This window comes from Schistocerca gregaria, chromosome 6 (assembly GCF_023897955.1).
Source record: "Schistocerca gregaria isolate iqSchGreg1 chromosome 6, iqSchGreg1.2, whole genome shotgun sequence".
Classification (NCBI taxonomy): domain Eukaryota; kingdom Metazoa; phylum Arthropoda; class Insecta; order Orthoptera; family Acrididae; genus Schistocerca; species Schistocerca gregaria.
This window is the reverse complement of record NC_064925.1, coordinates 439,967,109-439,980,262: the sequence shown is the minus strand read 5'-3', so window position 1 is coordinate 439,980,262 and position 13,154 is coordinate 439,967,109. Positions and strand designations below refer to the sequence as shown.

The 13,154-nt window shown below is 43.5% G+C and overlaps 1 protein-coding gene across 7 annotated transcripts in view; it reads left to right on the top strand.

Annotated features, from left to right (window-relative positions):
* The window catches only part of LOC126278064 (eyes absent homolog 2), a 1,079,207-nt gene that overhangs the window by 923,595 nt on the left and 142,458 nt on the right, over window positions 1–13,154 (top strand). For all 7 annotated transcript variants that reach the window (XM_049977884.1, XM_049977885.1, XM_049977886.1 and 4 more), the window contains one exon: window positions 12,327–12,376. In XM_049977884.1, the coding sequence (XP_049833841.1) occupies window positions 12,327–12,376 (50 nt within the window). The remainder of the gene's footprint in view (window positions 1–12,326; window positions 12,377–13,154) is intronic.

The following is a 13,154-nucleotide window of genomic DNA, read 5'->3' as shown; positions in this document are numbered from 1 at the left end:
CATCCCCCGCGCATGTCCACACTCGGTCTATAAGACGCACTGCTGATGGTCGGTGTATCTTTGTGAAAAACACTGTAGTTGCTTCTTATGACGTAGTGGGGAATCACCTGCTTGATCATCAGTTCGCCAACCTGTCAAGGAGGAAGTAGATAACATAATCCGGCGACCTACCCTCTCTCTCACTTGAACCCTAAACACGCCCCGTTTCACCCTCGTACACCACCGGATCACAATTTATCCGTAAATGCGGCTTTACTGCACTTAAACGTGGTGCGCACGTTTAATATTTGTTTTGAGCGACTTCATTTAAAGATAAACATTATTTTTTAACTATTCAAACAATGTTTCCAACAATTTGCTATTTTTCTATCCCCTGCAACTCAGAAACTGTTAGTCCTAGAGAACAAATGAGCAGCACCGTGTCTGTAGGAAACTTAATGTAATTTACTTTTGTACCGGGAAACGTTTTCGTCCGAAGCCGCGGATTTCGAGTTATTCGAGAAGCATAGGAAGTTACCTTCAAATGCCCTACCCTCCCATCCTAACGCTCACGCCCAACAGATCAGGACTTTTAGTTGTTGTTCATCACATTGTCGCCTAGCATTGTGCAAAAATTTACGAATAGACGATTTTCCCCCTTATCGACCTCTTTTGGTCCTCGTTGACTGGGCTATTCGTAATGAAGACGTACTGTATCGCATGCGGGAGAAAAGAAATTTATGGCACATTTTGATTGAAATAAGAGAGAGATTGATAGGAGAGGTTCAGAGGCATCAGTTAATTTGATAATGGAGAGAAGTGTGGGTGGACGGGTGGGTGAGTGGGTGTGGGAAAATGGGTGGGAATTAAAACTTGTAGTCGGAGACCAAGACTCGACTACTGTAAGCCTTTCAAGCAGATGCAGATTACAGCAGTTAAGCAAAGAGGAAGAAGCTTGTAGAAGGTATGCTAGCGAAGAGAGCCACATCAAGTCATCTTAGGACTGAAGAGTGCAACAACGAAGAGGGAAAATCACAAAAAAAAACAATAACATCTCACTTTTATGTTGCTGGCAGTAGTGCTGCACGAAATGACCATTTGCAGAGCAGTGTGTAACCATTGGCCATCGTTGTCTGTATAGCTGTTGTCCACCATAATATGTGCCCACACGGCTCTGCATGCTTGAACGCAGGCTACACTTTTCAGAAGACCGCGATCTGCGCAGGTAACAACAAAAAAAAAAAGAAAGAAAAGCTCTGCAAAAAAAGCTAAGGCTTTTAACGATCCGTTCATTTACACTGTCGATGAGGCTATTTGAGTTCCTAAAATATACGAAGAAAATCCGTCGTTTCCCCTACCTATGCAGCTGCAAATATTTGACTTCATTGTTCCGACAGCACGTGGGCCGATTGGTCTATAACGTCAAATAATCTATAAATTTAATTAATAAACTAAATCACACAGTGGTGCAAAAGGAGAACATAATTGCCAAGTTCTGTGTGGCTCTGAGTGCACTAAATCGCATCAGATACTGTCTCAGGACCACGCACTTGGAGAGACGAGTCTTACAATCGGACGGTTAGGATGATGATGGGCAGCGCCCTAAGGCCGGTGAAAGTAAATTTCTTCATGGAGAAATATTAAGGACAGCCATTGATAACTTTCACAAAAAGCCGAAAATCCGGTTCTGTACGTATATGACACGTACGTACTGTGGAACATTGCAAAAAGGAAGTAAGCTTTTCTTACGATCATCTCACTAAATTTATGCAAAGATCATTTCACAATGGCAAGAGGTTGACGGTAGATTACTTTTGTTAGATGTGTTCACTCTACCCGTGGTCTAAAGGTAGCGTCTTCAACTAGAATTCAAAACATCCTGTTTCTCGGGTAAATTGTGAATAAAAATCATCAGCAACCTTGGTCGAAGACTTTTGGCATAACAAGTCACCCTCACTCTGCCAATAGCCTTGTCAAAAAGAGATCGGAGGAGCGAACAGAGGTTCAGGGCACTCTCTTGTTCTTGGGGTGGGAAACCGCCCCTAAAAGGCGAAAGAATCAGCAATGATCAACGGCATGAGGATGTGGAAGGCAGTGGAAACAGCTGCATTAAATACACATAATCAGTGTCTGCAGGACACGTGACCTGTAGTTAAAGAAGTATCGTGATGATCTCTCCATTGGCAAAAGGTTCCGGTCTAGCCCCGCGTTCGGAGGGAGGGGGGAGGGGGGAGGGGGCGGACTGCCAAGCCGGAGGTGACCGTCAGGAAAAGATTGGAAATCCAACGAAAGGATTACATTCTACCAGTCGAGGCATGGAATATCAGATGTTTCACCGTTGTAGGGAAGCTAGGGAAATGAAAAGGCTCAATCTAGATATACTGGGGGTCAGTGAAGTGAAATGCAAAGCAGACATGATTTCTGGTCAAGCAAGTATAGGGTAATATCAACAGCAGCAGAAAATGGTGTGCAAGAAGTAGGATTTGTTGTGAATAAGAAAGTAGGGCAGAGAGTGAGTTACTGTGAAAATTTCAGTGATAGAGTTGTTCTCGTCGGAATCGACAGCAAACAGGAACCGACAACAATAGTTCAGGTATACATGCCGACGTCGCAAGCAGAACACGAAGAGGTAGAGAAAGTATGTGAGGATATTGAAGTGGTAAATCAGTATGTAACGGGAGGTGAAAATCGAATAATAATGGGGGACCGGAATCCGGTTATAGGTGAAGGAGTAGAAGAAAGAATTACGGGATGGTATGGGCTTGGTAGTAGAAATGAGAGAGGGGAAAGACTAATTAAGTTCTTCAGTAAACTTCAGCTAGTAATAGCGAATGTTCTGTTCAAGAATCACAAGAAGAGGAGGTATAATTGTTAAGGGCCGGGAGATACCGGAAGATTCCAGTTAGATCACATCTTGGTCAGGCAGAGATTCCGAAATCAGATGTTAGATAGTAACGTGTTCTCACGAGGAGATATAGACTCAGGTCACTATTTAGTGATGATGAAGTGTAGGCTGAAGTTTAGGAAGCCAGTCAGGAAGAATCAGTGCACAAAGAAGTGGCATACGGAAGAACTAACGATTGAAGAGAGACGCGCGAAGTTCTCTGGGGCTACAGGTACTGCAATATTGAAGAGCTCGGTAGAGAAAGGGCAATCACTGAAGTTGGAAAGGAAAACGTAGGTACAAAGAAGGTAAGTGAGAAGAAACCATGTACAGTAGAAGAAATACTTCAGTTGATCGATGTAAGAAGGAAGTACAAAAATATTCAGGAAAATTCAGGAATACAGAAAAATGTGTCACTTAGGAATGAAATGAATAGGAAGTGCGGGGAAGCTGAGGCGACATGGCCACATGAAAAATGTGAATAAATTCAAAGAGAATTAATTGTCGGAAGGACAGACTCAGCCTATGGTGAAATTAAAAGCGAGGGTGGTAACATTAAGAGTGCAACAGGAATTCCACTGTTAAATGCAGAGGAGAGATCAGGCAAGTGGAAAGAGTACATTTAAGACCTCTGTGAGGGGGAGGAATTGTTTCATGACGAGATAGAAGAAGAAATAGGAGTTGACAGGGAAGAGGTAGGGGATCCAGTATAAGAATCACAATTTAGAAAAGCTTTGGATGACTTAAGATCGAATAAGGCAGAAGGCATAGATGCCTTCTCGTCTGAATTACTATAATCGATGGGGATAATGGCAAGAAAACGACTATTCACGATGAGGTGTAGAGCGCATGAGACTGTCAATATGCCACCAGATTTTCGGAAAAACATCATCCACACAATTCCGAAGATTGCAGGAACCGGCAAGTGTGAGAATTATCTCACAATCAATGTAATAGCTCATTCATCCAAGTTCCTGGCAAGAAGAATATACAGAGAATGAAAAAGAAAACTGAGGATCTGTTAGAAGATGATCAGTTTGGCACCTGAGAGGCACCAGAGAGGAAGTTCTGACGTTGCAGTTGATAAGGGAAGCAAGAATGAAGAAAAGCCAAGACACGTTCATAGGCTTTGTTAACCTGGAAGAAGCAATGCACAATGTCAAATGGTGCAAGATGTTCGAAATCCGGAGAAAAATAGGGATAAGCTGGTGGGAAATATGAGTAATATACAATGCGTACAAATACCAAGAGGGAACAAGAAGACGGGAAGGCGAAGAAAGAAATGCACGAATTAAAAAGTTTGTAAGTCAGGAATGTAGTCATTCGCAGCTAGGTTCAATCCATAACATCGCAGAAACAATGACGGAAGTAAAGGTTCATGGGTGAGATTAAAATTCAGGGTGAAAGGATATCGAAGAAAAGATTCGCTGGTGACTTTGTTTTCCGCAATAGAAGTGAGGACGAATTGCAAGATGTGTTGAACGGAGTGCATAGTCTAATGAGTACAGAACATGGATTGAGAGTAAATCTAAGAAAGACGAAAGTAAAGAGCAGATGAGAAGAGCGAGAAACTTAAAATCAGAATTGGGGAGCAAGAAGAAGACGAAGTTAAGGAATTCTGCTAGCTAAACAGTAAAATAATTAATGACAAAGTGCATTCCTGGCCAAGAGAATTCTACTAATATTAAACAAAGGTCCTAATTTGAGGAAGAAATTTCTGAGAAAGTACGTTTGGAGAGCATTGTATGATAGTGAAACATGGACTGTGGGAAAACCGGATCAGAAGAGAATCGAAGTATTTGAGAAGTGGTGCAACAGAACATTGTTGAAAATTAGGTGGACCGATGGCGAGAAGAATGAGGGTGTTCTCCACAGAATCGGCGAGAAAAGAAATTTTAGAAAAATACGGTCAAGAAGAAGGGACAGGACATGTGTTATGACATCAGGAAATAACTTGTATGGTACAAGAGCGAGCAGCAGAGGGTAGAAACTGTAGAGGAAGACAGAGACTGGAATACATCCAGCAAATGATGAGGAAATACGTTTCAAGTGTTATGTTGATACAGTAGAGGATTTCCTGCCGGGCCACATCAAACTGATAGCTCAAAAAATAAAAAATAAATCTCTTCAGAAATGGTAGCTCGGGCCAAAAAGAATATTGGAGACGTTCACGAAGGTTAATTAAATCAGAATTCAAATGAGTATCCACAACGGAAGGTTAGAAGAATAAAAGCTGTAGTAAAGAGATCGAAGAAAATCTATGGGCTGAGGACTAATGAAATATCTTGACAGCACTTTGGTTGGGTCTGAGCACTATGGGACTTAACATCTGAGGTCATCAGTCCCCTAGAACTTAGAAATACTTAAACCTAACGAACCTAAGGACATCACACACATCCATGCCCGCGGCAGGATTCGAACCTGCGACCGTAGCGGTCGCGCGGTTCCAGACTGAAGCGCCTAGAAGCGCTCGGCCACACCGGCCAGTGACAGCACTTTGATAAGGAATGTTCATTCTTCCTCTTACACGAAAAGATCTCAGTGGATTCAGCCCTAAGGGAAATCCAACGACTTTTTGCTGTTAAGATGTTATTGATCCCATAGGAAATGGAAAAATGGAGTATGTCTATTATACATGAAATGTACGTCGGAGATTCAGGAATGTCTTAGGTCGACCGAGGATGATTATTAACCGCTAGAAAAACCGGTGATCTATAGAATATTGTGTAGATAGCATATGTGAACGTGGGTAATGCGAGCAGAACAGTGCAGCAACAAACAGAGGAACTTGAAGGCAGCTGATCAAGAGGAGGGGGGGGGGGGGGGAGGATAAATCCTCTAAGATTCTGTAACACGTGAACCAGGGCCTGTAGGCCACGAGCGGATACTAAAACCGAGAGATGTTTGAGACAGCTAAACACCTCAATGATTTTAACTGACCTTTTTTTGTTTTTGGTACTCTATCCATTTCGTTCAACTGAACTTCGAAGTCATATACCGTCTATTAATTAAACACAGATGTCATTGGTAAATTTTACTTTTTGTTTCTTTCCGCTGAACTTTATATCCCTCTCCAAATTTATCCTCGATTTCCTTTCTGATTTCTCCATGTACAAACCGAAAAACATGCGGAACAGTCTGCAATCCTGCCTCAGTCCGTTTTCATTTAGTAACTTCCTTTCACGTCTTTCGACTTTTACAATTGCTGTCTGGTTCCAATACAAGTTGTGGATATCGTACACCGGTCGTGGAACGCTTAGAAAACAGTGCGCCTCCCTCCCTCCCTCGTGACGCAACAAGTAGCTGGATGCTGTGGCTTGCGCAGTACGCGAGATGCGCGTGTAGGAAGGCGAGAGATAGCGAGCGCTGCGCGGCAGCTGCCTCCCGCCGTCCCCAGGGAGACCGGCCCACTGCTGCGCCCGCGGCTGGCGGTGCAAAAACCGCGGCTGCGAAGCAGATAGACTCTTGTCACCCGGCGTCTCGGGCCGTCTCCAGCACCTGTTGACAGCTGCGGCCCGACGTGTCCTCACCAGAACAACCGCTGCGGTTTGGTGTGTGACAACGCCCACACTTCACAACAACCGGAAGAAATGTCGAGCTTTCCCGGAAAAAAAAGGAAAATCCCTCGGGAATGAGAATTGTCACTGCATAGCTACTTGTGAATTTTTATAGGCGACTTAACTTTCCTGCGTAATTGCTTATTCAGCTCGGTATGTGGGTCCTGTCCAAAAATGAGCACAAAATAGCAGCTATTATGCGTCCGTCATCTTGTTCGATATGCCAGTATTTACATCTGCTTGAGTTGCGGACGCATTAAACAGCACGAAACCGATCAGCACAAGAGCAAACCCTTTTTCTGAATATTGGGGCTCGTACAGCTACAACGAGACTCCTTTGACGTCAAAACACTGTTTCTCTGTTGTACGACCTGAGAATAAAGTAGCTTGAAAACTGTCTTGGGAAAGGCAAGGACTTCAAGGCCATAAAAGCTACGTTTAACACTGGGTACGAGGTGTCTGAGAAAGGTACTGAGACTGACAATTCTCTGAGCGACCTGGCAACGTTGTATTGTTCTACTTGTGTATATCACTATGATCGTCCCTTTCACAAGCTCAGTCCAAGTTTCAGTTCCGTGTAGTCATTTGTGATTTCTGGGAGCGCCATCGGTGAAGTTGCGTTTTGTTGTGTGCTAACTAAAATTGGACAGCGGAACTTAAGAGCAACGTTATGCCATCAAGTTTTGGGTTGAACTTGGTTAATCTGCGAGTGTGACCTGTGAAAAGTTGAAACAGGCACATTGGGAACATTCTTTATTCCGTTGGCACAAATCATTTTTGGAAGGCAGAGAACACGCTGAAGATTACCCTCGCTCATGGAGACCGTCAACTTCAAAAGCCGATGAAAACATCGAACTTGATCGTGCTCTCGTGAGACTAGACCGACGTTTGACAATAAAGATGATGGGTGTCCTGTTAAACACTTTCACAGTACATCAAATTTTGACCGAAGTTTTACACATATGAAAGGCGTGCCAAAATGCCTCATGTCACACGGCCACTTCCGTCACGAAATTTTTTACCTCAGAAGGCAGTCCTGTTGCTCTATAGCCCCCCCCCCCCCCCCCCTGTTCATCTGATCTGAGTCCTTGTGGACTGTTCTCTTTTCCAGAAGTAGAAAAATTATTAAAAGGACGTCATTCTGGGACTCTGTAGAATATTCATAAGAATGTGACCGACATTTTAAAAGGCCCTACCAGATGAAGCCTTTCAGCACTGTTACCAAGACTCAGAACGACTCCGCCGGTGTATAACTGCCGAAGGGGGCTACTTTCAAGTGGACAGTATTGTTAGAAATAAATAAAAACTTTGGTGGATAAAAAAATCAGTCTCATTACTATTTTCCCACACCTCATACTTTTAAGTTTCTTGTGAGTGTCTGCTCACATGGATGAGCTTGAGGTCTGACGCCTAACATTCCAGCCAGGTAAAGGCGCACATCCATACCTACTGTCAACAACAAATCCGACGCGGTTCGTGAATCCACAGGCAGAACCAGCAAACCACAAAAAGTTAAGAAAAGCCAGAAAAGGAAAGCCCTTCACCAACAACAGAAAAAAACTGATTTCTCGAAAGTAGGCGGAAGCGACGGAAACAAGCATAATTCTCCTCTTTCACGTGCTCATGTAGCCATAGTATGCAGACCAGTGTTCACGGTCATAATACTTAGTGAACTAATAACTGTGAGTCCACACTTCGATTTTATATTGTGTGAATTATGTCGGTTGGAAAGTTGTGAGACTTTCTTCCTATTATAGTTCTTAGTCAATTGCGTAGCACATTTACCTCTTAGTGACTTTTAAAGGCTATAATTTTCTAAATTGTATTTTGACAGACGTTATGCTGAAGCAGTGTACTGATCACTTACGTAAACAAATTATAATAATAAGGAAATTAAAATATCTTATATATTTTATGGTAATTTAACAATTGATTATTATTATATGAAGACATTATACATATTATTGTTAGTATTATTAGCATACGAGGGGCGTTCAATAAGTAATGCAACACATTGTTTTCTGAAAGCAGGTTGATTTTATCCAGAATTCCAACACACCATATTACTCACTCTTTTTGCTACAAAACCCAGTATCCGCCCACTGCGACGGCCTTGAGCCACCTTTCCGGAAGGTCTGTATGCCCGCACGGTACCACTGCAGTGGTCGACGTCGGAGCCGTTCTTGCTGCATTAGTTACCTCTCCACCATCTATTTATTACTTCCTGCGAACTGCATCCTTTATTGGGATTGTCTTCTGTTAGCCGTCATGGAACTCAGCGGGCATACACCTTTGATGAGTAACCCATCTGGTGGAGGAGATTGTCAGCACTACCAACAGAAATGTCCAGTTGTGCATTGGCGTGTCTGATTGTGACCCGTCGATCCCCTCGAATCAGAGAGTTCGCACGTTCCAACTTTGTAGGTGTCACAGCCGTGTGCGGCCGGTAGGCACTCGGAGATCGGACATGTTTGCGCGAACTTGATGACAGCCTTCTCGCCCAACCATACACAGTGCTTTTGTTCACTACCAGGTCTCCGTAGAGATTGTGCAAACGCCTATGTGTATCTACAGTATTCTGGTCTTCCGCCAAAGGAAACTCAGTGAGTCTCTTTGCGTAGAACCCAGTTCCGTTAAAGACGCCATTTTCGAGGCTACGTGTAGCGCCGTCTATCGAAACTTCACGAAACTATAAGGACTGAAGCGGGAATATTCCACGGTGTCCCATAACAAATTCCGCATTTTCCAAACCGAAATTTGACGGGAAAAAATATATTGCATTGATTCGTGAACGCTTCTTGTATGTGGCTCATTAAAATTCGGAATGAAGGCAAGTTATATTATTGGGGGGGAGGGGGGGGGGGAGGAGAGGGCACAAAATTCTGGAAGAGTGCCTCGCCTGTGGATTGTGGTGGGGGCTGAACCGTGAATGACCGAGCGAGGTGGCGCCAGCGAAAAGACTTTGGAATAGTATTCCAAAGGATAGACTGTGCCCTACACTCGATACGCCATGATCTAATGACACTTCTGTACATTACTGCTTCCGAATGTTCGAAATATTTCTGAGGCGCATGCGATGTTTATAAACACACACACGCACACACACACACACACACACACACACACACACAGAGGCAGAGCGTGTGTGGTCAGGGTTCCAGGCTGGAGCAGACGAGCCACCCGAGACGGGACGAGCGCAGAAGGCGAGCAGCCGTGTCCGGGCATTCCTCACGTGCTGAGCCAACAGCTCGCTGGCCTGGCCGGCACGCGCGCTTCGCAGGTGGTCCCGCCTCGACAGTGGCTCTGACATATGGCGCTTTTGTGTTGGACAACAACGACAAGACGGGACTTAATTAGAACTTCTGAACCGATCTTATTGCGTCAGTGCCATTACTGCTTTTTGCAGGGTTAATCCGGTTTCAGTAGGACTTGGTAGTAACATTAACGAGATGTCGAGATAGTAATCAGAAGATTGGAAGAGGACGGATTCCTACTCCAACAACATCGTTTTATGTGTTAAGATGTCACAACAATATAGTACAGCGGAAAAATGCTACCATTTCAGCACAAAAGAGACGAATATGCACATCTTTATGAAAAGACTCTGACTGGAAAGTGGGGGTACCAGCTGCCTCATTGCACCTTCCTCGGAACCTTTCAAATTTTTCGCAGAAATATTGGCATGCGAACATATTCGCGTTCATTTTAACATGCAACTCACTTCCTACTCCTGCAAGCTCCCCTAACTAACTTGCTCACACGCGTTTGTCCGTCGCTGTAAGTCTCGCATGCTCATCCACTCCCAATCACCCATTCTCACTCACTCATTAGGCCCAAGTCACTACCATTCTCTCTTTGTGTCGCTATCTCCTGTCTCACAGCCACTGTCGTCCTCGCTCTGTCCTACTACTAATGTCTCCTCTCACTCTTGCTTCCTCCTTCTCTCTTCCTGCTGCTGTCTCATTAATTCCTTCTCACGGCTGCTGTCTCTTCTCAATGTCACTATCTCTCTCTTCCCCATTGTCATTGACTATGTCTCTCATTATCACTGGCTCTCACGCACTTCCACTTTCTCCTTGACTTTATTCTTCTCCCACTGGCACTATCTCCATCACTTTTTCACTAGCATTGTTGTCTCACTGTCTACTGTGTTCCATTGCCACTGTGTATCTCTCTTTCTCTCACACTGCCATCGTCTCCTTCGCTCTTTCTACGCCACAACCACTGTCCATTATCTTCTAATATTTATTACTTCTCCTTCTCTTTCCCACTGCCACTGTCTCCTTCTCTCTCAGTATAAAAAAGTGCTAATATGTTCACATTCCAATATTTTAGCGAATTTTTTTAAACGTGCTGAAGTGTAGAATGAAGCAGCAGGTATCGCTCTTTTCAGAATATTTTTAATAAAGAAAAGCACATTCGACTTTTTTTGAACTCCAATTGGAGGATTTTCTCGCTGGTTCCTTTCTCTTCCCTACCACAGCAGGACATGTCACTCATATGAAATGGACTTCTAGGTCAGTAAAATTTTGATAGTTTACTTTTGTGAAATTGAAATAACGAAAAGCAAATTTTGCACCTCAGATCGGATTTTATATACATAAAAAATTTTATGTGCTTCAGTAGTGCAACGTGGAGTCTGAGAACCCTTCTGATGGTAACGGAGATATTTTACATCACTTTTCTCTGCGCTAAGTCACTTTAAATTGCAGTTTATCACGAATATACTCAACATAAATCAGTTTATTTAATTGTTACGTGCATATATTACGTCTACGAGTAGGGTAACTTTGAACCTCTGTATCTGAGAAAGCACTCTGTCTTCAGGCCACGAGTGGCCTACCGGGACCATCCGACCGCCGTGTCATCCTCGGTGGAGGATGCGGGTAGGAGGGGTGTGGGGTCAGCACACCGCTCTCCCGGTCGTAAGATGATGGATAAAAATATCAAGAAAATTTTCAGTGTTATTCGAGATCGGGATTTTAGGAATATATCGTAAATATTTTCAGCCATTTTTGTGCTTAGACATCTTGAAATCCTCGGTTGGGTTTTGTTCCACTGGTGACAGCAAAAATATAGTAAAAAATCTCTTTTGGGGGGCGGGGATTGCGAGGAACCGCCCATGAAATAATGATGCCTGCATAAGCCCCATCATCCCATCAAGCCCAACGTAGTCCACATCAATTAAAAAAGGAACAAAGTCATTTACTCCATTTGCCTAAGCAAGAGGAAGTATGTGGTATTCATACTTTGTACTGTAGGATAGCGACACTAAGACGATCCTTCTGTTGGATATAAAAATAATCTGTAGCCCAAGAGCTGTCCAAAACATTTGACTCTACCTTTTCATAACCAATAGAAACCGAGGTATGAGCACCGGAAATCGTGTTCTTATGCACGGCGTTTTGTAACATGTTGGCCAGCATGTCCTCGCATGCATACCGATGAAACAAAAAGTTGATATTCACCCTAATACGTATAAGTAATCTGAGGTTAATCTATTGTCGACCTGAGGTACATCTGAACACCACAACGTGTTACTAGACATATCATACCCGTTGTGATATTCCCTTACCTTCTTCCAACGTTTGAACTCTCCTATGCAACCTATGCAGCTTACCATAGACACCGAAAGCTCTATCAGTAACATACGAGTATTTGGCTATACACATGTGATTACGCTCCATTTTAGGCTGTTTCCTGGAACCAAACTAAATGGCACAATTTAATTTGATGGTCGCACATTCTATACTTTTAGTATCTATGACATGCTTATAGCTTGCACCATACTCAGGACTCCGTGTTCCGCTAACAGTGCAAGGCGGAACTGAACTGCCCAAAACCAATACAATTTTAATAAAATACAATACTGGCTGGCCGAATACACATTTATTTTCGTGTTGCAGGTTAAGAGGCCGCGGACTGAAGCGGACAGTGACACTCCAGAGCGGAGTAGGTAAGTACACCTGTACCATTAATTATCAGCGTATACTTCTTCTCATCAGCAGCAACGACTACCCCTCCACCTCCTTCTCAACAGTCAGAAGCTCGACACTAATATAGGTTCTTCTGTATCTTTGTACATTGTTGCTGTTTTCACATTTACCGCTATGCTTGAGCACGTCTTTTATATAACGAGCAATGTCCACACAGCGAGGCACATGAGTTAATCGAACTATTTTATAATCATATCACCTTCGGAGAATAATTTGTAATGTCTGTCGGCACTGATGTTTCATATGACTAAAACAACGTTGCAAATGCAACCCGTTAACCATGTAAATTCCACAAATCTGTAACTAGATAACGGGGCCTTTACTGTTTTTTTTTGGGGGGGGGGGGGGGAGAAAAGGGAATCATTAATCTTCTGACTGGTGTGATGCAACCCACCACGAATTCCTCTCTTGTGCCAAGCTTTTCATTGGAAAGTAGCAACTGCACCCTACGTCCTCAATTATTTGATGCGTGCATTTCAATCTTTGTCTTCCTCTGCAGTTTTTACCCCCTACAACTCCCTCCAGCACCGTGCATGTTATCCCCTGATGCCTTACCAGATGTCCTATCGTCTTGTTCCTCCTCCTTGTCAGTGTTTTCCATGTGTTCCTCTCCTCGCCGATTCTGCGAAGAACCTCCTCATTCCTTACCGTATCAGTCCGCCAAATTTTCAACATTCTTCTTTAACACCACATTCAAAGGCTTCGATTCTCTTCTATATCGGTTTTCACACGGTCCAT